The sequence below is a fragment of the Nyctibius grandis genome, chromosome 5 (assembly GCF_013368605.1).
Source record: "Nyctibius grandis isolate bNycGra1 chromosome 5, bNycGra1.pri, whole genome shotgun sequence".
Classification (NCBI taxonomy): Eukaryota; Metazoa; Chordata; class Aves; order Nyctibiiformes; family Nyctibiidae; genus Nyctibius; species Nyctibius grandis.
This window is the reverse complement of record NC_090662.1, coordinates 89945310-89967652: the sequence shown is the minus strand read 5'-3', so window position 1 is coordinate 89967652 and position 22343 is coordinate 89945310. Positions and strand designations below refer to the sequence as shown.

Genomic DNA, 22343 nt, shown 5'->3' with positions numbered 1-22343 from the left:
GTGAGACTATAAGTACACAGAATTATTCATATAAGAATGCAAGTATCAATAGGAACTGAACCTACTTAGTACAACTGAAGGGTTATATTAGGTGATATTGTTGCATCAGCTGTGTAAATAGTAACAACTGTTAGCTTGATTAAAAGTTGAGGAACAGTAAGGGGAAAGAGAGCCTGTGATTTGCTTACATGTGAAAGTGATTTTTTCATATGATTATTGCTAAAGGAGGCTAATTAGAACAATAATTAGGGTATTTAATAATTGTTTGCTGGTTTGCTTGTGGGTCTTGAGGGCTTTGTACACAACTAGAGTTGTACAGGGGGCTAGGTAAAGCTGTGAGACAGTTAAATAAAAGCTGAGCCCAGTGTGGTTTTGTATGTGAACAAAGCTGGCTCTTGTCCCTGGTGGCAAGCTGCTGAAGAATGGCAGAAAGACTTGGGCCTCTCTGTATGCTTTGCTTTCACCATGGCCAGGCTTGCTATTGCTACTGATAATGACCATGGGATGGGGGAGGGCAGTAGTTACTGTTGGCAGCCCTCTCTAGCAGCAGAAAATAATGTCTCTTCCTCCTTCCTGGATGCAGCAGAAGTAGCAATCTTGGCTCTTTGCCTTGGCATCACATCTCTGCTCAGAGATTCAGGTGAATGTGTAAGAACTGCTTGTGCAGAGAGCAGCTGCTGTCTTCAGTGCCCTGAACTGGTCTGGGAGGCATTTGGGTTGGAGCAAGGAGGTAGGCTGTATGAGTTAGCCCATACTCCAGCATGAAATCTGCTGGAGAAAAAAGAAAGAGAGGTAGACAAGAGGAAATGGAAACACTTCCATTCAAGTGCCTAAAACCAGCAAGTGGATCCTTTCTGCGTCCATTCAAAGTAGTCATCTACCTTGATTGATTACTTAATCCTTAACAGTCTCTTTACCCATCCACAGACCCTTGAAGCCCCCATAAGAATTTCTATCCAGGTCTTTCATGAGTAGAATTCATAAGAAGCATTAGGATGAAACTGGTGCACTCTTATCCCTGAAACTTTGATATAGTTGGTTACTTTCTCTGTTTTTCTTTTTGCCCATCTATACCAGCTATCTTGTATTTTCTGTCTGGTCTCTCTGCATTCTGCTTTTATTCTTCCTTTGCATCTTTTCCTAGCTCTCTGACTCCTCTGTCAAATCCTGTTTCTCATTCTGTGTTTCCTACTGACCCCTTCATGAGTTAGAACAAATCCAGTGCAAGGCTGATACTTGCCATAATGTTGTAGCTTCTGCCTTTATAGGTCTTGATGCAAAAAGGAAACATTACATCATCCTGTGGAATGAAATTGGGAATCACAGGAAAAAATGTGTCCAGAAGAGCTCTGTTCTCATTTAAACACAACTATATGCATACGCTTCCAATGGAATATGGTGTTCTCATCCTCAGTTTTTATCAGGAATGACAATCTATTGATGACTGAATGCAAATACATTTGGTTAAGGGGTTTCTGACCCCTCAAAAATTGAGCTTCCCTAGAGAATAGCTTACATGTTAGATCAGTGATCTATTTCATAAGGGGGATGTAGAGCCAAATCTCTGTAGTACTTGATGTACATCAGCTCCAAATACCAAAGGCTAGAGGGTTCGGTATCTTCTTAGTCTTCCCTTGAAGGGAACGGGAAGTTGTGGAGGATTGCCCGGGTGCTCACTTTTCCGACTGGGTACTGAGAGCTTGGGAGGAGATCTTACTCTACAGCAGAGTTGAATAAGGGACCCCTCTGCTGTCCTTGTCCAATACTGCTCGTCTTACCATCACTGACAACCCGGAGTTCAGCTTCCTCGGCTCAGCTGTGCCAGCAGAGTGCTCCTCTGGGCTGTGCTTCACCCGTGGGTCCCCCAGAAAGAGGGAATCTAGGGGGAACTGGTCTTCCACAGTGGAGGAGGGGCAGAAGTCACCACCCCATCCCCTGTTGTCTCATCTTCGTTCTTCTCTCCGTCTTTCCCTGCGCCGCTGGGGCCCGGTCCCAGCTGTGAGGTGCCCTTTGAAGCCCGGCTTGGGGGGAAGAGGAGGGGGGGCGGGAGCCGGGAGAGAGCCGGTGCCCTTCTCCATGGCGAGGCAGGAGGAGGGGAGGCTCCCGCGGAGGGAAGCCGGGAGCTGACTCAGCGGAGCGGTCCAGCATGTTTTCCCGGGAGCACGGCTTCCCTGCCGGAGCCTGCGGAGGGTATGTTCTGGTACCGGCACTGGTACCGGGTGGCCCGGCCTTTCCCCCGGCGGGGACGGGGCAGGGGAGCGGCTGGAGGCGTTTGGGGCGAAGCGCGTCCCGTCCCCGGCGGCGGCCGCGCGGTGGGAGCGGGAGGAGCTCTCGGGGGGTGTCCGGAAGGGCGGGGGCGGAGCAGGGGGACGGCGGTGGCCGTGCCCCAGCCCGGCAGGCCCGGCTCTGGCTTTGGGGCCGGCCCCACTGCCAGCCGTCCCTCCCGCTCTGGTCGGGAGGAGGCGGGCGGGTGAGGCTGGCGAGTGCTCCTCTTGCTGAAGTGAAAGGGGGCGAGTGAGGGTCAGTTGCTTTTCTCCTGCCTCCTCGGGAGCGGATGAGTTCCCCAGTTTGGACTTGTCAGGAGGTGGGAGAGCGGATGCGTGGCGAGATTAATTTCCCTCGGGAGTTCTCCTTTCTCCTGTCCTGCAGGGCAGTACCTGGTGGGGAGGGAGGGCTAGCCGAGTGCTCCGGGCCTTTTCCATGCTCTGCCCACCTTTTTTGTCGGTGCGAGAAGGAGGAAGTCCTGAGCAGAGAGCTTTCCTGAAGGGGACCTACGGGAAAGCGGGAGAGGGGCTTTTTACAAGGGCATGTAGAGACAGGATGAGGGGGAATGGCTTTAAAGTGAAAGAGGGGAGATTTAGATTAGATATTAGGAAGAAATTCTTTACTGTGAGGGCGGTGAGACACTGGAACAGGTTGCCCAGAGAAGCTGTGGCTGCCCCCTCCCTGGCAGCGTTCAAGGCCAGGTTGGATGGGGCTTTGAGCAACCTGGTCTAGTGGAAGGTGTCCCTGCCCATGGCAGGGGGGTTGGAACTAGATGATCTTTAAGGCCCCTTCCAACCCAAACCATTCTGTGATTCTATGATTGCCCAGATGTCGGAGCAGGGGCTGTCAGCGGAGGGGCAGGATCATCCCAGCAACTAGAAAGGGGAGAGCAGCTGGAAAGGAGGTTCCTAACTGGAAGTCAGAGTCAACGGGGCAGAAAAGTTTGTGACCAGCTGAGAGCAAACCACCTCTCATCTGGAGTAGTTGCTTCCTTTTCCTAGTTCTGTCTTGGTAATTCCTTATCTTGAATTTTAGGACTCTGTGTGTGAGCAAAATTCAAAGCTATGCAGGTGTTGGTAGAATAAGGCTATTTGTGTCATGTTTTCAGCTGTCTTCACCAAATACCTAAAAATCGTATTTGGTAGAGCAAATATGTGTCTCTAATGGAGAAAGAAGGGAGTTAAAGAGCAGAAGCTGTTGCTCAAGGGAAGTGGTTGCCCAGAATTTTCCTCACGAGCATTTCAGGCCTATTCTTGTTTCAGATTACCTTCGGTTCTTCTGAATTGCCTGTCCCTTCTAGTGAGGGATTTAAAAAACATATCAGCGTCTCATTGCAAGAGTCACTCATCAGGCTGGGATGCCAGTTGTTATACTGACTGTCATTCCCTAATTAGCTGCAAATCATGCCGTATTGTTTCTTCTACTGGAAGGCTTCCAGATTAGCAAAGGTTTTTACAATAGCTATACACCTGCTTCCCTGTGAACTTTCAGGAAAATAATTACCTGAGGATTTGGGGCACTTGTTTCTTCAGAGTGCAACAAATCCCCTTTGCCTCTGGAATACTTAGGAAAGATGGATGAAAGGATGTATGAAATCTGTTTTTATCAGACCAAATATTTGCATTGACTTGGTTATTGAACTGGCTCAGCTATAGCAGATGGGAATGATTTTGAGAGAGCTGTACAGAGAGATCTCAGAACTGAAATAGAGAATGCTGCAATACAGGAATACAGGGCGTGAGCAGAGTTATGTGCGTGGAGATAGTGGCCTGGAGGTCTGCAAAGGGGCTTCTCGTACCGTTTCAGAATTGAGAGTGGAGTCTTTAGCAGTGGATCAGCAGTGCCTACTTTTAGTTTGGCTACCTGCTTGAAATTAATGCACTGGTTACTGTCACTAGTAAAATCCTAGTTTAGTCTTCAGCATTTTCGAGGCCCTCTGCTTCCCCTTGTTGCCATTTCCTAAAAATAAAGCTTCAGCAAGTATACATTTGCACATACATATTCCTCTCCCAGTCTGCAGAATTACTGTTTTCAGAAGGATGATATTCTGCTTTTCTGTGGTCAAAGAGTTTGAGGTTCCAATTTGAAAAGAAGTGTGTTCTCTTTCTATAAACAAAGCTTAGTGCTTTTCACTGCAGAAGTTCGAAATTCACAAATGGACTTTCAAACAATAGTTACAATGGCCCCAAATTTTTGTGATATTTTGTAAAAGATAACATAAAATCTAAGTCATTCTCCTGGATTTTTAAAGTCCCTCAGCGCATTCCTAATCTGGGGTAATTATGGAATTGAGAACATCTCTAGATGTATGATAAGACCAGTGATTTTGGCATCTGCTGGAGTAATTTTGACAATAGAACTGTACTAGGATTGAACGGTATGGAGCAGCTGCTGCCTGAAGTGCTCCGGTCAGTCCAAAGTGTAGAGATGAATTTATGGTCAGAGAACAGGGGCAGTACTGGCCACACTGACCTCATGTAGAAGCTGCCAGATTTCCATGATGCAGGCGTGTGTTTTACTCTCTACTGAATGATTCAGGATTCAAACCAGTGACATGCCAAAGAAAAATGCTATAGCGTGCAACAAGGCCCCAGGGCATCCAGTTGAACAAAAGTTCTGCTATTGCACTTTTCTGGAGATGGCTAGTTTCCGAAAACGAGAATTTATCACATTAAGCCCTTACCTTTTTAGGGCTCACAGAACAGAAATTTTAGATTTCTAAAAGAAACAGTGAAAATATTTCATGTACTGCCTTGGACATAAATTTTGTTAGTCCCAAACATGCCTCAAGTAAATGAATAAGATGATAAATAAAGCATGTGCTGGTATAATATTAATATTCATTTAAAATACATTTGCCATCTAACTATTCCAATATTTATTTGAGGATGTCAAGACTAACTCCTACATCTTCCTTCTCATATACATTATGGATTTAATCTTTAGATACATTACATAGAGCTCACTCATTTGAATTTTAGGAGAAAATTGTGGGTTGGAAGCATTGTGTTACTTTGTGTAGATGAGCCTACATACAAGTTACATGGTGCCCTAGGGCTACTAAAATAAATTGTGAATTGTCAGAGAATTGGTAGGCATACAGGTTCTTGGAGCTTGTAATAGAGTGTATCTTCATGATTGCAGAAATATGTTATACTTCATACAACAGGGAATGCAGCCACTGGTTTCAAAGCAAGAGTCTGCATGACTTACAGATACTGATCTCTTAGCATGGAAGCAGTAGGAGTCATGCATCTAACACCTAGAGGACAGCAATCCATAATTGCATTATATAATCACATAACAAACATACTCATGATTGCATTACGAAGTGGATGAGTCCTCTCTCTTGTATTAGAAACTTGGGCTTGGTTCCCAGCCGCACCTATGTGACCTTCACCATGACTTAAACCCCAGTTGTGACTGCTAGTAAAAACTCTGAATGGCGTGGAAAGTTTATTAACTAACAGTGGGAGAGCTGCAGCTAGCAGCGAGGCTGTCCATAGTGCAGTGGGCAATGCAATATATGTCTTTTAAACTACAGTATATTGTTTGTGTCATTTTTTGTTTTCTCCTCTATGAAATCAAATAAGTGCTACTGCTATTTGTATACACTGCTGCTCCAGCAGAGGCCAAATAATAATATGTTTTCAATATAAGATGTGCAGACAAAAGCCCATCTAATGTGCACACTGGCTTTACCAGCAGTGGTAACACAGAATCGTGCCTACATCTGTCCTGCAGTATCGGTTCTGTTCTGGCACCATCTCTTGTTATGTTCCTGCCTTGGAGACTGATACCCAGGCTGTGGCAACTAGGGCTGTCCTTTAGGCACTTATTTCAGCAATATTTCAGAACTTTCAGCTCTTTTAACATGGTTCAGTTTTGAGATCCCAAAGCTTCCTGTGAAACCTGTATTTATTCTGCTGCAAATCTATGATAGAGGAGGAACTTGGCAAAAAAGATCATTCAACACTTGGACGACAGTTGTGAGGAAAATAGTGCATGTGAACAAAGACAGAGCAGTCAGGACCAGAAGATTTTTGCTGTTGTATCCAGGATGTTTGCAGGTGGCAAGTGGTAAGTTAAGACAGCTCAGGGAATCTCACAGCGAATAGGCAAGAAAAGGTCCGAGGAGAGGAAGAGTAAGCAGAAGACAGCAGAAGGCAAAGGAGGCACTGTAGGCAAGCACTGGCACCTTGAATTCTCCAGCAGTTAGAAGGTTTTCTCACCACTGCCCCCCCCTCCCCGGTCTCTTGCAGGAGGTCTGATGAGGGGGTGCGCTGCTTCAGTGATGTTATAGACTCTCCCACCCAAGGCTTTCCATGTGCTCTCGCTTCTGCTGTCCCCAACAAGGTAAAGGCAGTCTGTGTTCCTCTGGCTTGGGGTTGGAATGTGCCTTGAAGCACTGAGCACAAGAAATGACTGTGCATGCATGTGTTATAGCTATAGTTGCCCACTTCTGTGAGTATCCTAAACTTGTTCATTTAGTAATTTCCTATGCTATACTGTATCAAGTCAGTAGTCTGACCCATTGAAAGAGAGAAATTCCTGATACCTGTCCGATCAGGTTCTAGGTCAAGCTTTTGCCACACAAACTGAAGACAACTTGGCCAATTGTATTGTCCATGCTATCAGTTAAGAAAGAACGATTCCATCTTGTCTTCAGCGAGCAAGTAGTTTCTGTGCCAAAACATGGAATGAGCTGTTGGCTCCTTCAATATCTGGGTTACCACAGAAGATAATGTTAGCTTCTGCAAATGTTAAATTCTTTTCCCTGTTGTCTCTTCCTTTTCACAGACTGTGGACTTGTTTGAGATGATTGAAAAAATGCAGGTAAGGAGAGGTTATTCTGTCAAACTTTGGGATCTCTTGATTTTTCATAGCCAAATAATCAGCTGCTATTTGTCTTGTCACTTCACTCCCAATACCCTTTAATTTGGGCTTGCAGAATATTTAGCTATTCTAGCCCCAGACTCCTATACCTACTCTTAAATGGAGTTTCAAAAGCATTTTCCTGTGTTCATTTTTCCAACCAGTATGATGGAAGGAATAGACACAAAGTATTATAATTCTGTCAGTTCTTTGCAGAAGTGTCTTCTGAGAGAAAATCAAAGTTGCATTAAGGTATCTCTGGCATCTTCTTCAAGAAACTATGTTTCTACTGGGTAGCAGCTGCTAATGACAGGTGATTAATGGGATGTTAACATAACTGCATTTAGCAAGTTCAAACAGTTTAATAACTAACTACTGTAGGCCCTGTCTTTAACTTGCACAAGAAAGAAGGACTCTGGCTTAATTCTCTTAAGGAAATAACGTGCATTTAGTTGCATGTATTACATTGTAAAATTAAAATAGAGTGAAAGGGTAAAAACCAACCCTGCCCTGCCAAATAAAGAGATAGCAATCTAATAATATGTTATGTGTTATTTTTCTATCAACAAAATCTTTACAACTAAATTTTTCAGATGATCTGTTCTCACAGCATCTTTACAGACTACCAATATTTTCTGAGTGGTACACAGTGCAGAGTCATAGAATGTGCCGGCACTTTAAAATGCTGTGGTTAACTTTGACCTAACACCTGCCTTTTATTATGTGCAGGAATTAAACTTATAAGAAACAGTTAACTTCTTTTCTGGAATTTGAGTGGTTGATTATGGATATGAGGAAAATGCAAGACTTTGGTGGGACTATAAAGGTGAGGAGGTGGAAGGTAGCAGCAAAATGCTGAGTATAGAGTCATGAGGCTAAAGTACTATTTGGCAGAGTAGAAAGGAGAAGTGGGGGAAGGAGGGGCTGAAGGTATATCTTCTAAATATTCATGTGTAGACAGACACAGACCTTGAAACCACTGTACTGACACCCAAACAATGTTTGGGATATATTCTCAGTGCTTTAGAATAACAAGCTCTGTAAGTGTGCCTGGCTTTTTTAGTTCTGTGCTAGAAAGTAAGCTTGAGTGTGCAGAGCTTGTTCAGTTCAAGCGCGTGTTAAAAGGTACGACAGTCCGTCCTGCGTAAGGAAGAATCACTAGCAGAGGTGCCTTACTGGAAGACTGTGTTGCTTAAGATTCTCAGTATTTCTCAGCTCCCAGTTTACCATATGAAAACTGTCTTTCACTGAATTTGGACCTCTTTAGTTAGAGATATAACAGAAGGAGCTGATGAGAATTTCCAACATATGCAGACCACCTAATTTTGCATCTATGTTGGTTTCTTGGCTGCCCATTGTTAAGACTGTATAGTGTATTTTTTTTTTTTTTAATTTAGCTTGTTTTGTCACCCGACTTGCACTAGGGGGATTAATAATTGTTGCTTAAGCATGACAGCAATTTTTTGAAAGAAGGGAAGAGAGGTGTTTTCCAAAAGAAAAAACTCCCCCCGATATTTTTTTATTATTTGTTGTGATCTTTCTTTATATTTTTACTAATTCTTTATTTATTCTTTTTTGGTTTTTTTGCTTTCCCTTTCCTTCCATTTGACTCTGGCTATCCTTTAGATTTGTTGAATCATTCTTGAAAATTAAATCTGGGATTTTCATTAGCAATCAAGTGAGTAAAAGGCAAAGCAGGAGACTTGGACATTTCTCCTGTAAAATAACAGCAACAAAGCCACAGGATAGAATTAGTTTTTGAGTACCTTAACAATCGGTTGGAGTATAATTGTTTGACTGAAAATTAACATAGCCATTTCACATTATGTGTGATGAATTAACAGGTAAAGTTGTGCTCTTTTTAAACTGAAACCTGTCTCTGAGATCTGGGAATGAAGTTTGCCTTTTTTTTTTTTCTTTTTAATCTTAATAATCATCACTTGAAGTAAATGGGCTATTGGCTGCACTGTTCTATGTGTACAGATCTAGTGAAGTCACAGTAAATACTTTGATAAGGACACTTAGGAATACGTTGTTCCTAGACTGCTCTGCAGTGCAAGCAGTTGAAAAGCAAGCAAATCTGATTTCGTCCAATAAACCCAGATGTTTTAGGTCTTCACTTACCTGCTTTTGTCTTTTATGGTGCGATGGTCGCTACCTCTGTTCTGCATTCGTACAGTTTCAACATATTTTTCAGTCTTATTTTCTCACAACTACCTTCATGGTTTTTTCCCTGTGTCCCTTTTTATATCCAAGTTGTCCGTTTTCAACTAGTCCCCTCAAGGCACTGCTCATTCCCCAGAAAAAAAAGTGTTATCATAGCATTACTACGCCACGTTGGACCTGACTGTGAGTCTGGACAGCTTTTTCCTCTGCCATCCGTTCTTTCATCCTGCCCAGGCCAGGTGTTTCCCCTGTACAAGGCCCTGGGAATATCAGATTCCCAGACTGATGCTGTCTGCAGTAAGCTATCCAGGGAGACAGTGAGGGAAAGTCTTTCCTTAAATGCAGCGCTACAAGCCAAACTAGACAAAACCAGAAGGGTTTCTCAACAGGTGGCTGAGACTGCTATAGTTTATGCCTCTCCCTTTTGAGGAATGACCATCAACCAGTTGTTCTGCCCATGCTTTGACACTTCAACAACTTATGCTGTAAGTTCCCTGCAGTCCTGATTACCCTCTAAAATAAAGCTATGGACTATACGGCCAGGGCTGCATTAGATCTTTGCCAGTATCTTAAGCTTCACTCTAGAGGACAGGTTGGTAGATTTAGGCCTCTGTCTTCTGCTTGCAGGCTACCAGGGGCTCTTTTAACAGTGCAGAGTCATGGAATGTGCTGGCACATTCCTCTGCTCTCTGTAGAGGCTCCAATACAAACCCCGGCTCCTTTACAGCAGCCCTGAAGTTTTCCCTCAGGCCTCTCTTAGATACTGGTCTCCTACCAGGACCTCCTTTGAAACTGGAAACTTTTTGCAGTTATCAGATCTGTCAAAAAGGCCAAGGAAGGGGAGAGAAATCTTACAAAATTGCCGTTTCCCAACCTCCATTTCCATGTGCAGAAATCTCCCGGTGCACAGCAAGTTTGTCCCAGTACTTTCCACAGTTTGTTGCAGAAGGCTGGGGCTGCTTTGCACCTATGTGTCCCTCCTGTCTCTATCCTATTTTGATAGAGCATAGGACTTTCTTGCCCCAAAGAACTTGTTCTTGAGACCTCTGTTTCAGAACTTAGCCTTCTTCATGAGCCCAAACACACTAGGTTGACAAGTAAAACTGCAGATCACACCAACAAAATGTCCATTTGCACTTACATTTCATGCACTCCGTTTTCTCAGCTTTATGACTTGCCCAAATGCAAAATGATTACTACTGCCTCCCAAAAGGTCAAGATCACTTGTCAGCCTCTGTTCCATCTTAATTTCACAACCCACCGTGTCCTGATAATTTGTTGTTCGTTTTGTTAGGGCTGTCTACTGACATTGCAATTTGAAACAGATCTTCGGATGTTTCCCCGTGAAGAGTAGTTCAAAACTGGTGTTTGCTCAGGCTCCTCTGTTGAAAATACAAATGAAAAAAAATTTTTTTGGAGGGGTAACCTTCTCTAAACTCAGCTTTTATAGTTTGATCCTGTGTCTATAGTAAAGGAAAATAATTTTTTTGCTGTTATTATATTATCTGCAGATTGTTCCTCACTTGGTTTGCTGTGTTTCTATATTTAACAAACTAAAATTTGTTGTTATTTCTATTTTGTGTGTTTGAACTCAACTTCATGGTTGTAGTGACCATGAGATGGTGGAGTTCAGGATCTCATGTGGCAGGAACAGAATAGCTAGCAGAATCACAACGCTGGACTTCAGGAGGGCCAACTTTGGCCTTTTCAAGCAATTGCTAGGGGAAATCCCATGGGACAGGGTACTAGAAGGTAAGGGGGCCCAAGATAGTTGGTTAGCATTCAAGGACTTCTTCTTCCGAGCTCAAGATCAGAGCATCCCAGCAGGTAGGAAGTCAAGAAAGGGCACCAGCAGACCTGCATGGTTAAACAGGGAACTGCTGGGCAAACTCAAGTGGAAGAAGAGAGTGTACAGGTCATGGAAGGAGGGGCTGGCCACTTGGGAGGAATATAAGTCTGTTGTCAGAGGATGTAGGGAGGCAACTAGGAAAGCTAAGGCCTCCTTGGAATTAAACTTTGCAAGAGAGGTCAAGGACAACAGAAAGGGCTTCTTCAAATACATTGCAGGTAAAGCCAACACTAGAGGCAATGTAGGCCCACTGATGAATGAGGTGGGGGCCCTGTAGACAGAGGATAAAAAGAAGGCAGAGTTACTGAATGCCTTCTTTGCCTCTGTCTATACTGCTGGAGGCTGTCCTGAGGAGCCCTGGACCCCTAAGGCCCCAGAGGAAGTCAGGATAGAGGAGGAGTTTGTCTTGGTAGATGAGGGCTGGGTCAGGGACCAATTAAGCAATCTGGACATCCATAAATCCATGGGCCCTGATGGGATGCACCCGCGGGTGCTGAGGGAGCTGGCGGAAGTCATTGCTAGGCCACTCTCCATCATCTTTGCTAAGTCGTGGGCAACGGGAGAGGTGCCTGAGGACTGGAGGAAAGCGAATGTCACTTCAGTCTTCAAAAAGGGCAAGAGGGAGGACCCGGGTAACTATAAACCGGTCAGCCTCACCTCCATCCCTGGAAAGGTGATGGAACAACTTGTCCTTGGTGCTGTCTCTAGGCACTTCAAGGATAGGAGGATCATTAGGGGCAGTCAACATGGCTTCACCAAGGGGAAGTCATGCTTAACCAACTTGATAGCCTTTTATGAGGACATAACCCGGTGGATAGATGATGGTAAAGCTGTGGATGTGGTCTATCTCGATTTCAGTAAAGCGTTTGACACGGTCTCCCACAGCATCCTCGCAGCTAAACTGGGGAAGTGTGGTCTGGATGATCGGGTAGTGAGGTGGATTGTGAACTGGCTGAAGGAAAGAAGCCAGAGAGTGGTGGTCAATGGGACAGAGTCCAGTTGGAGGCCTGTATCTAGCGGAGTCCCGCAAGGGTCGGTACTGGGACCAGTTCTATTCAATATATTCATTCATGACTTGGATGAGGGATTAGAGTGCGCTGTCAGCAAGTTTGCTGATGACACCAAACTGGGAGGAGTGGCTGACACACCGGAAGGCTGCGCAGCCATTCAGAGAGACCTGGACAGGCTGGAGAGTTGGGCAGGGAAAAATTTAATGAAATATAACAAGGGCAAGTGTAGAGTCCTGCATCTGGGCAAGAACAACCCCATGTACCAGTATAAATTGGGGACAGACCTGTTGGAGAGCAGCGTAGGGGAAAGGGACCCTGGGGGTCCTAGTGGACAGCAGGATGACCATGAGCCAGCAGTGTGCCCTTGTGGCCAAGAAGGCCAATGGCATCCTGGGCTGTATTAGAAGGGGTGTGGTTAGCAGGTCAAGAGAGGTTCTCCTCCCCCCTCTACTCTGCCCTGGTGAGGCCGCATCTGGAGTATTGTGTCCAGTTCTGGGCCCCTCAGTTCAAGAAGGACAGGGAACTGCTAGAGAGAGTCCAGCGCAGAGCCACGAAGATGATTAAGGGAGTGGAACATCTGCCTTATGAGGAGACGCTGAGGGAGCTGGGTCTCTTTAGCTTGGAGAAGAGGAGACTGAGGGGTGACCTCATTAATGTTTATAAATATGTAAAGGGCAAGTGTCATGAGGATGGAGCCAGGCTCTTCTCAGTGATATCCCTTGACAGGACAAGGGGCAATGGGTGCAAGCTGGAACACAGGAGGTTCCACATAAATATGAGGAAAAAGTTCTTTACAGTGAGGGTGACTGAACACTGGAACAGGCTGCCCAGAGAAGTTGTGGAGTCTCCTACTCTGGAGACATTCAAAACCCGCCTGGACACGTTCCTGTGTGACATGATCTAGGTAATCCTGCTCCGGCAGGGGGATTGGACTAGATGATCTTTCGAGGTCCCTTCCAATCCCTAACATTCTGTGATTCTGATTTATGAAGAATGCCCTCATGCATCTACTACTAGTCTCCCTTACCCTGGAGTTTAGCCATACTGGTTTTCTTCTGGTGTTTCTAGGAGTTTTTTGAAGGTGTTATGAATTTGTTGTGAGCTCAAGGTCTGGCTCCTCATCATTTCATAATGGTTTGGCTTTTTATATGGCTTGTTTTCAGGTTCTTTTAATAAGCTTTCTCATTTTTCTGTAACCTTGTTTTTATGTGTAATGGATGTCTTTTTTTTTTTTCTTTTGTTGCTCCTGCAAGGAGCATTCTGATGATTATTAATCCTCGATGTAATGTTGCTATTGCTTAGTGTTAATATTGTTGCTATACTAGCAGTTTTTTCACCCTATATGGCTGGAGCATTGCCCCCAAATTTTGCTGTTGAGCCTCTCACATCTCCACTGTAGAGCTCCACTCAGATTTATGTATTTCTACCAGATACTAGTTTACAAGCTAGTTCCACTGTAGAATACTTGCATAGATGTAGCTGTTGTTATAAATCAGATCCTGTTTATTTTCAGAACAAAGTCGAGAGCTGCTTGTCCCGTCTGGAGTCCCTGATTAGCCACTCCATTAAGCAGCCATTGATGGTGTACATAAATGTAGTCTCAGCATCATGTTCTGGTATGAGAGTTACAAGGCTTAGGTGGTAGTAGTTGAATGCTCATGTATTGAGTACAAGAGAAAGCTACAACTTAAATCCTGGTCTTCAGCTTCCTATCTGACAATGCAAATTTTGCCTTATTCTTCCACCTGTATTGATGCCCACTTGGACTATGGACAGCATTTTATGCAGCCTGTTGGCCCCCATATCTTTTTTGCTTCTTTTGTTCTGGGCCTCTGCTCAGTCCGTGTTGGGGCTGTCCTCACTGAGATTTTCCTAGTCCTGTGTGCTTCTGCCGCAGAAGTGCAGTGGAAGTGAGCTAGTCTTGCCATGGTGAGAAGGCAAAGGATGGAATAGCCTTAAGGAAGAGAATCAAGTCTGGATGCCAGATGCTGATTCAGGAAGAAACTAGGTATCCAGTAGTCTTTTGCCCTGCCATTCTAACCCACCTCACAGTAATTGTGCCTAGGAAAGCAGATGTGCAGGGCTTTGCTGTGTGGCTCCTTGCTGCCTGTAGGAGTCTATTGCACTAGTCAGATGTATGGATGGAGAGCAGCTTTGATTTTCTCTTACCTCCAGGAGACAGATTTATTCCCTTATGTGAATGGAAGCAAGCCACATAAGCTGCTTAAAAGTCTTCTTGCCTAGCCCTAATCCTCAAAACAAGTGTTTATTACTTCTCTTAACCCTAGTTGAGGTTCTCTATGCTATGCCTGACTATATCTTCAAGGGAGGGGGAAGAGTAGAACAGGAATGAAAGGTCTGAAATACTGTTCTTTTGTGTTCTGTCTTTACCTTTTCCTTTTTTTATTGCTTGGGAGAGGAAGTAAAGAAGCTAGAAGAGATTAGAGAATTAAATAAGAAAATCAGTTTGGGATTGAGATTGTTTTTGATTTCTGCAACCTTCCTGCTTTTTAAGAGATGTAAGGTGGGGAGGCTTTTCAGTTTTAATGCTAAACTAGGGGACTGGCCAAGTTCTAGCTTTACTCCTTCTGTTTATTCTAAACTTCCAAACTTGCATAAAATAGAAGATTACAGAGAGAGATAAAATATGCATATTGGGGATATGGAGAAGGACACAGAGGGTAAGTGAAATGGACATGCTAAAACACAGGATTCACTGTCTGTGACTTTCTGTTTCCAGGGGAGTCGTCTGGATGAACAAAGATGTTCCCTTCCAGCTCCTCTCAAGGTCAGGTCAAGTCATCGTTGCCTCCTAAGTTGCTGAGAATGGCAGATAATAACTGACCCAGCTTGCAGTGTATTTTCATCTTGGAGTGAACAGAGAGCCCCCAAACAGCCCAAGAACACATATATTCTTGCCTTTTTTACTTTTTTTTTTAAGTTGTGGCACAAGAGGGTGAAACTATGTATCTGAAACAGAATCAATACTTCCCTTTTTCAAATTTAAGTGATTCCAAAAAGCATTTAATGTTATTAACCATTTTAGTTTTGACTAAATAATTTCTTAAATTTTATTCAATTTAAGAGCTAAAATATTGTTTATGAGACCACATTGCATTTATTTCAGTAGTCTGCTTGAGGATTCATAGAAGCTACTAGAAAGCTAGTCTGTTTCTGTCAATAGTAGGCCAATAAGAACAGATTCCCATCTTTAAATTCTCAGCTCTTCCTATCCGTTTTTTCAATCATCTGAGCTCAGGCACAATAACCTTAAAATCAACCTTGACCTTGAATTCAATCTTGGAAAGACCTTAAAAAAAAAAAAAAGCCACATAGAGAATTGATACAGCTCAATTCTGACAGATAGTCAGTGCTCTTTGTGGTGATGGAAGGGGCATCCAACCGGCATAAAGTGGCTCAGATATTTCCTCTATTCTTGCAGTCATGCCTCAGCACTGCTCAGTTGTATAGCACAAGTCTAGCTATGGAGATGACACAACCTTGATCTCACTGTAAAAGCAGTACTATTTCTACCATCTCTACTGTCATCTCTGTCTGCAGAAGAGCAGCAGCTAACGCTGTAGAAGGAAAGGAGAGAGGCTCTCACTCCTAACCTCATCCAATTTGCATGTAGTTTGGCTACCTCCTCATTGTGCATGCTTGTATTCTGTGCAGTTTCAAGAGGAAGGTGGGTGAAATCTGACTCCTAAATTTATTGTTCTCAAAGTTCTATATTATAATGCTGAGACCTGGGAAATGGTCTAACCTTAAATGCTAAAGTAAAACTCTAAAGAGGGACTAGGGTGGAGTGGAAGCTGAGGGCACAGCTTGCACCATCATGACAGCATAACACTTTAAACAAGGCCACGCATTTTTGCTAATGGTCTCTTCTGTTTTCAGACAGAAGAGGAGTATATTCCTTACCCCAGCATCCATGAGGTGAGTTAGTACTGCTCTCCTCTGTTTTTTCCTTGGACTTTATTGGCCTTTCAGCTTATTGGCCTTTCAGCTTTCATGTTCTCTGTCCTTCTGAATAGGTATTACAGAAAGGTTGGCCATATCCTCTCATTATCTTACCTCAGTTTGGGGGCTACTGGATTGAAGGGACCAGCCACAACCTCTCCAGCTTGAGTCCAACTCTGTCTGACTTTCCCTGGAGTGGTAAAGTGAAACTGGAGAGTGACCCTACAGCCAAGCTGTACCGCAAACATTTTCTGGGGAAGGTAAGAGTGATCTTCAGAGCCTTCTCTCCCTGCCCAGCCTTGAGGCTGAAATATATCTCAGGCTTTTCCTGATGGACTTAGAAATAACTGCACAGCCGCTCCATTTCAATTCCTCATGATGCCTTGAACTAATGTAAATACGGTACATACTACTGTATGGCTAGTAGTGTGCTAGGTTGGTCCTGTCCCCTTGTGATATGTGCATCATCCTGTGCATTAACAGAAGAGAAAAACTTGCCCAGGAAATGCTTAGATTTGGTTAAGAAGCTGTTTTGAGGCTCCCGAACATACCAGCCTTGGGATGACAAGGGGAAAAAAAGTGTAATAATATTGGAAATGGAGATGGTAGTATTTTTAGAGGGGACTTCAGCACTGACAGTGCAAGCCCCTCAGTAAGGGGCTAAATGGTCGTTTTCCTCAGTGTAGATAAGTAGCAAGTATGGTCACCACAGAATGTGTATGAAGAAACTGGACAATATGTTTTATTGTTGTTTGATGTAAGTAAATTTGGTGCTAAGTGTTGCCTGACTTTAAAAATTTCAGTCTGACAGACAGGGAGACAGAGCTTGGCCTCATTAAGTGGATGTTGGCCTGTTTAGGGAATTGATTGATTCCCAGAGTGGATCTCAGGATGATGTTAACCATCAAGAACAAGTGAGAACAAACTCATGAACTTTTCTGAGATTCACTTCATGGCATAAGGAGATAAGAAGGCCTGACAGGTATGTTCATGCATCTTATTCAGTGGTCTCCCTCTGTGACTGCTTAATAAGTTCAAAACCAGGAAGAGGTGGAGCTTTGGGCAGTGCTGGGGACCTGTTCTGCAGTAGCTGGACTTGTCTGAATGATCTTGTGTAGTATGCAACACTAGAAACCAATATTAATACAATTTATATGTAAAGTACCCTTCCTGGAGGCTTCCTCTCTAGACTGACAGACCTGCTGTACAACCTCTTAATGGACATTTATCCTGTGACATCCTGGAAGCCTGCAGTATGCCAACTGTAATTATTTTTCTGTCATGGTAAATTTTAGGTTGTGCTTGAAGGTTTCCAGAGCCTGCTAGGATGAGAGGCAAATTGGGATATAATTTTTTCAGTCTGATTGTAGGATTCACTGCTGACCTGATATCACAGAATCACAGAATGGTTGAGGTTGGAAGGAACCTCTGAAGTTCATCTTGTCCATACCCCTGCTCAAGCAGGGCCGTATAATCATTGTTCCTTCCAAGTGAGATCCAGGAATTCCCATACCATCAGGCTCTATACATTTGCAAAGGGCTCAATGATCAGTGCTTTAGTACTACAGAAAGACTCCTCTCACCTGTATTCTTCCTTTTCTACAGTGACCAGTGTTTTATTCTTTGTCTTAATTGAGATGTGTGTCTGTATTCAATTAAACATGCAAGTTTTTAAGCAAGCGTCAGAAAAGAACAAGATGAACAGGGCTTAGCTAGCAGTGTTCACCAGCGGTCAGTACTGGATCCGGTCCTGTTTAACTTATTCATCACTGACCTGCACGAAGGGACAGAGTACCCTCAGCACGTTTGCCAATGACACAAAACTGGGAGGAGTGGCCGATACACCAGAAGGCTGTGCTGCCATTCAGCGAGATCTGGACAGGCTGGAGAGCTGGGCGGAGAGGAACCTAATGAAATTCAACAAAGGCAAGTGTAGGGTCCTACACCTAGAGGGGAATAACCCCATGCACCAGTACAGGTTGGGGGTTGACCTGCTGGAAAGCAGCTCTGCAGAGAAGGACCTGGAAGTTCTGGTGGACAACAAGGTTACCATGAGCCACAATATGCCCTTGTGGCCAGGAAGGCCAATGGTATTCTGGGATGCATTAGGAAGAGTGTGGCCAGCAGGTCAAGAGAAGTTATCCTCCCCTCTACACTGCCCTAGTGAGCCCACACCTGGAGTACTGTGTCCATTTCTGGGCCCCACAGTTCAAGAAATACAAGGAACTACTGGAGAGAGTCCAGTGGAGGGCCACAAAGATGATCAGAGGACTGGAGCATCTCTCTTATGAGGAGAGGCTGAGGGAGCTGGGTCTGTTTAGCCTGGAGAAGAGAAGACTGAGGGGGGATCTTATACTTACAAATACCTTAGGGGCGGGTGTCAAGAGGAGGGGGCCAGACTCTTCTCAGTGGTGCCCAGTAACAGGACAAGGGGCAACTGGCACAAACTGAAACATGGGAAATTCCATCTAAATATGAGGAAAAACTTCTTTACTTTGAGGGTGACAGAGCACTGGAACAGGCTGCCCAGGGAGGCTGTGTAGTCTCCTTCTCTGGAGATATTCAACACCTGCCTGGACGTGACCCTGTGCAATGTGCTCTCGGGGAACCTGCTTTGGCAGGGGGTTGGACTAGATGATCTCCAGAGGTGTCTTCCAACCCCAACCATTCTGTGATTCTGTGACTCTTCTCACAGAAAACTCTACCCATGGGTAGAAAACTTTTCCCATGACTTAAAGGCTTATTCTCTCTAATTTTGTTTCATTACTACACATCTATGCTTTTAGTAAACATGTTCTCTGACTTGCTGAGGCTGCAGCTCTTCTCATATTCAGGATCATTTTCCTCTGGTATGCAAATACATGTGTTTCAGACCTTGTTACTGTTTTCTTGTCATGACAAGCTGATATCAGCCCAAGATGATTTTTTTTTTTTTTTTTTTTTTTAGTTTTCTCCAAGCAGAGATGCAGGGAGGGCCTGCAAGGAGAGAACCTTATTAGATATTATTTCAATACCAGCCCAGCCTTAGCGGTTCTGTGTTCTGCAGTTGCCAACAATGGCAGTAGCTTCTAGGTCCTTGTTGTCGTCCGACTGGCAAACAACACCTTACACTTTTCCAACAAGAAGGCTTGCTGGAATAATGATGCTACCTGCTCAGTACTGTAAGTTTATTAGTTATCTATCACCGTTGATAGGTTTGGATATTCAGGTATCATTGTCTTCCTGTACGTCGTCACATAATCATTTGGCCACCAAAGCTGATTTTCTACCTTCTTCAGGGATGAAATCATCCCAGTATTTCACCAGGTGACCAGCGGTTGCCAAGTTTTGTCAGAGTTAATTGTTTTTTTATTTTCAGTTGTCTTGAAGGAAGAGAATGGACTAATGAACCCATTTTGAATCCCATAAAGGTCTTTTAGTATTGTCTGGCTTCCTATGCTCCTATTGCTAAAGGAACTGATGAAACATACCAGGTCCCATGGGGAAGACGCCTTTTCCTTTTGTCTGGTTTCTTCATCTTTGGTGCAATTGCTGCTACTGAGTAGTGAAAATAATTATATTTCATCGAAAAGAACCCAGGTGGCTAAGAACATAGCAGATGTCTTAATAGCTTTGTAACTTCTCAGGCAAACTGCCAGCACTCCTTGTGTATTCCCTTAGTCTTTTCCCTTGGCCCCATGGAAGATATTTAGTTGCTTTTAGAGAGATCCATCTGAAATCCAGAACTTCCTTTCAGACTGCCTTAAATGTTACAGAAACTGCTTCTATGGCCGAACAAATCTGTACCTAAACATAGGTCATCTCAGCTCCAGGGTATCTTGTCACCGCTGAGTTGCAATCTTCAGTATTAACCATAAAGCCTTTTGATGGTTCAGCTCTAACTTCAGGACAGCTAATGATAAATGCTATTGAACACTGAAGGACTCTGAGTCTGCCTTCTGTTGCCTATGTGTTTTTACAGAGAAAGAAAATCACAGAGGCAAAAAAAAGTAAAAACGAGGAAATTATAGTTTTGTTCATACATATGATTACTCAGATCTCAGTTTAAAACCCAGGCTTACATTCAGGATCAAGCTGGGCAGACAGGGTAGCTCTAACAAAAATTCAATTATTTTAACACCTCCACTAATTCTAGCGCCTGTTCCCCAGTGAAGACTGCACCCCTTTGTGCAGCTCTGCCTGGTTATGCCATCTGCAGAGCTGATAGCCCAGCCTCCAAAGCAGCTGAGATCCCAATGTGTCCGACCTGCTGGGGTCTGGCTCAGAAATGTCATCAAAAAGTGTCCTGTTTTCTGGTCTTTGCAGCTCAGCATTACTTTTTGCTGCAGCTAACCTCAGGCTTTGGCCTCCTATTCCTTTGTTCTATCTTCTAGTCCTGGCTTTTGTTGGCATTGTGCCATCTTTTTCCTTAACAGCCTGTCTTGGGCATCCACTTTAGCACATGACTTCTTTGGTTGAACTACTTTGATTCTAGACTTCAGCTGACCATTGACCACGCTCTTGTTTTGCTTGTTGAATCTGTCCCTCAGTTGCTCTCTCTTTCTGCCCTCGGTCACAATGACTACTGCACCTGATTCTTGTTCACATCCCAAAAACCTATTAGTATCCTGAAAGTCATGGTCAGGAGAAATACACAGTGCTTTCAGCCTTTATGGCTTCCTTTGATTTCAGCTTTTCTTCCCACATACAGATAAGTTCAGTCACTACCATTGACTTGTGTGACAGATCACACTGGACTTCTGTGATTTGAACACTGCAGCTAGAGGCCACATTATTCTATTTGCCTGTTTGCTGCTCTTTACTTACAGCTTATCTTTCTCAGGGTCCACTTATTCATCTGCTTCAGCAGAAGGTAGACTATGCTAGCACCGGAAGATATGAAACTTTTAACCCATAAGTCAGTAGCAGGGCAGTTCTGGGTGTTGGATTTTTTTCTGTCTCAAAGAGGAAGCGAGGACAACGGTATCTCTAATACTTAAAGAAGTTTAATAGCGTCATCTTCACATCCAGGTTCAGGGTAGTGACTGTAGTCTTAGTTATTCCTTTTTTTTTTCCCAAAGAGGGTATTGATTTATGTCTGTTGATTTCAAGATGCCTACGTCCACATAGGTATCAGAGTATTTCACTAGATGTATCTTTATTTTTCACAGTGAGTCAGAACTATGACTAATACAAAAAATTGTTTAGATTTTTTCCACAGCAAAAGGCAATCTCACCAGTGTGTTCAGAGAGGTTGCAATCCACCAGAGACGGAACAGACCTTGTGTATTTTCTAGGGAAAAGACTGAGGAAGGAACTGTCAGACTAGCAACTCTTTTTGGTCAAATGACACACTTTGCTCGCACTGAGGCCTTATTATTAACTGTGTCCAGAGTATTCCTTTCACAGAACACATTCCAAATCATGCAAGTTCTGACTGTACAACTGGACACTTAATTTACTGTCCCAGTGCATAACACTTTTGTGTCATGCAGAAGGATGCATTCATACAGTGCTTCCTGTGATGCTCCCTCCGAGTTTTGCAATTCTGGTTACTGACTTCATGCTCCCTGTCCATCTTCTAAGGTTGCAAGTGAACTCTGACTTTGATTTGAGATGACTGCTATTCTGGTGGTAGAACAGCCCATTCATTATTTGCAGGGGAATGGTGGTTTATCTCTCTCCTCATTTTAATGTGATCATGACAAACACTGTGCATTTAGGCTGAGGGGATCACTTCTACAAGCAAACAGCATAAAACCACTGGTGTACATCAGAACAGAATCTGTACACACTAAAATGTAGGCAGAGTACTTTGATTTTATCTTTCAAGTAAGTTGGTGATGGGCAACACTATAATTAGAAAATATATCAATAAACAAGATAGCAGTCAGTACCTCTTCTCTGTGAAACAGTTGACAAGTGGAATTTGGGAATCAAGCTCCCCATTAAACTGTGTGCGTTTTATCTCCTGTGAGCCTCTGACTTCTCAGTGAGTGGACAGATCTTCTTTTTCCTTCAGAACCACAAGTGGGAAATCCATCTGGATATCTTGAGGTACATCATCTGGAATTTGGAAAATCCCAAGATTTGTCTACAAAAGATACCAAAAGAAAGCCTTGATTGTTTTTGTTTGTGGTTTTTTTTGTTGCCTAAACTGTTCTGCACTGAAGATCTCTCTGAACACATTCCTGATTCCACTGTCAGCAGATTGCTATATGACTTTCTCCTGATTT

At 43.7% G+C, this 22343-nt stretch overlaps 1 protein-coding gene across 2 annotated transcripts in view; it reads left to right on the top strand.

Annotated features, from left to right (window-relative positions):
• The first annotated feature begins 7069 nt into the window (after positions 1-7069).
• Positions 7070-22343, top strand: part of LOC137663287 (rap1 GTPase-activating protein 1-like) — a 32607-nt gene continuing 17333 nt past the window's right edge. The window contains exons 1-4 of one of the 2 annotated variants that reach the window (XM_068400340.1): positions 7070-7101; positions 14906-14953; positions 16066-16104; positions 16203-16388. In XM_068400340.1, the coding sequence (XP_068256441.1) occupies positions 7084-7101; positions 14906-14953; positions 16066-16104; positions 16203-16388 (291 nt within the window). In that variant the 5' untranslated portion in view covers positions 7070-7083. The remainder of the gene's footprint in view (positions 7102-14905; positions 14954-16065; positions 16105-16202; positions 16389-22343) is intronic. The other variant, XM_068400339.1, reaches the window with a different exon arrangement.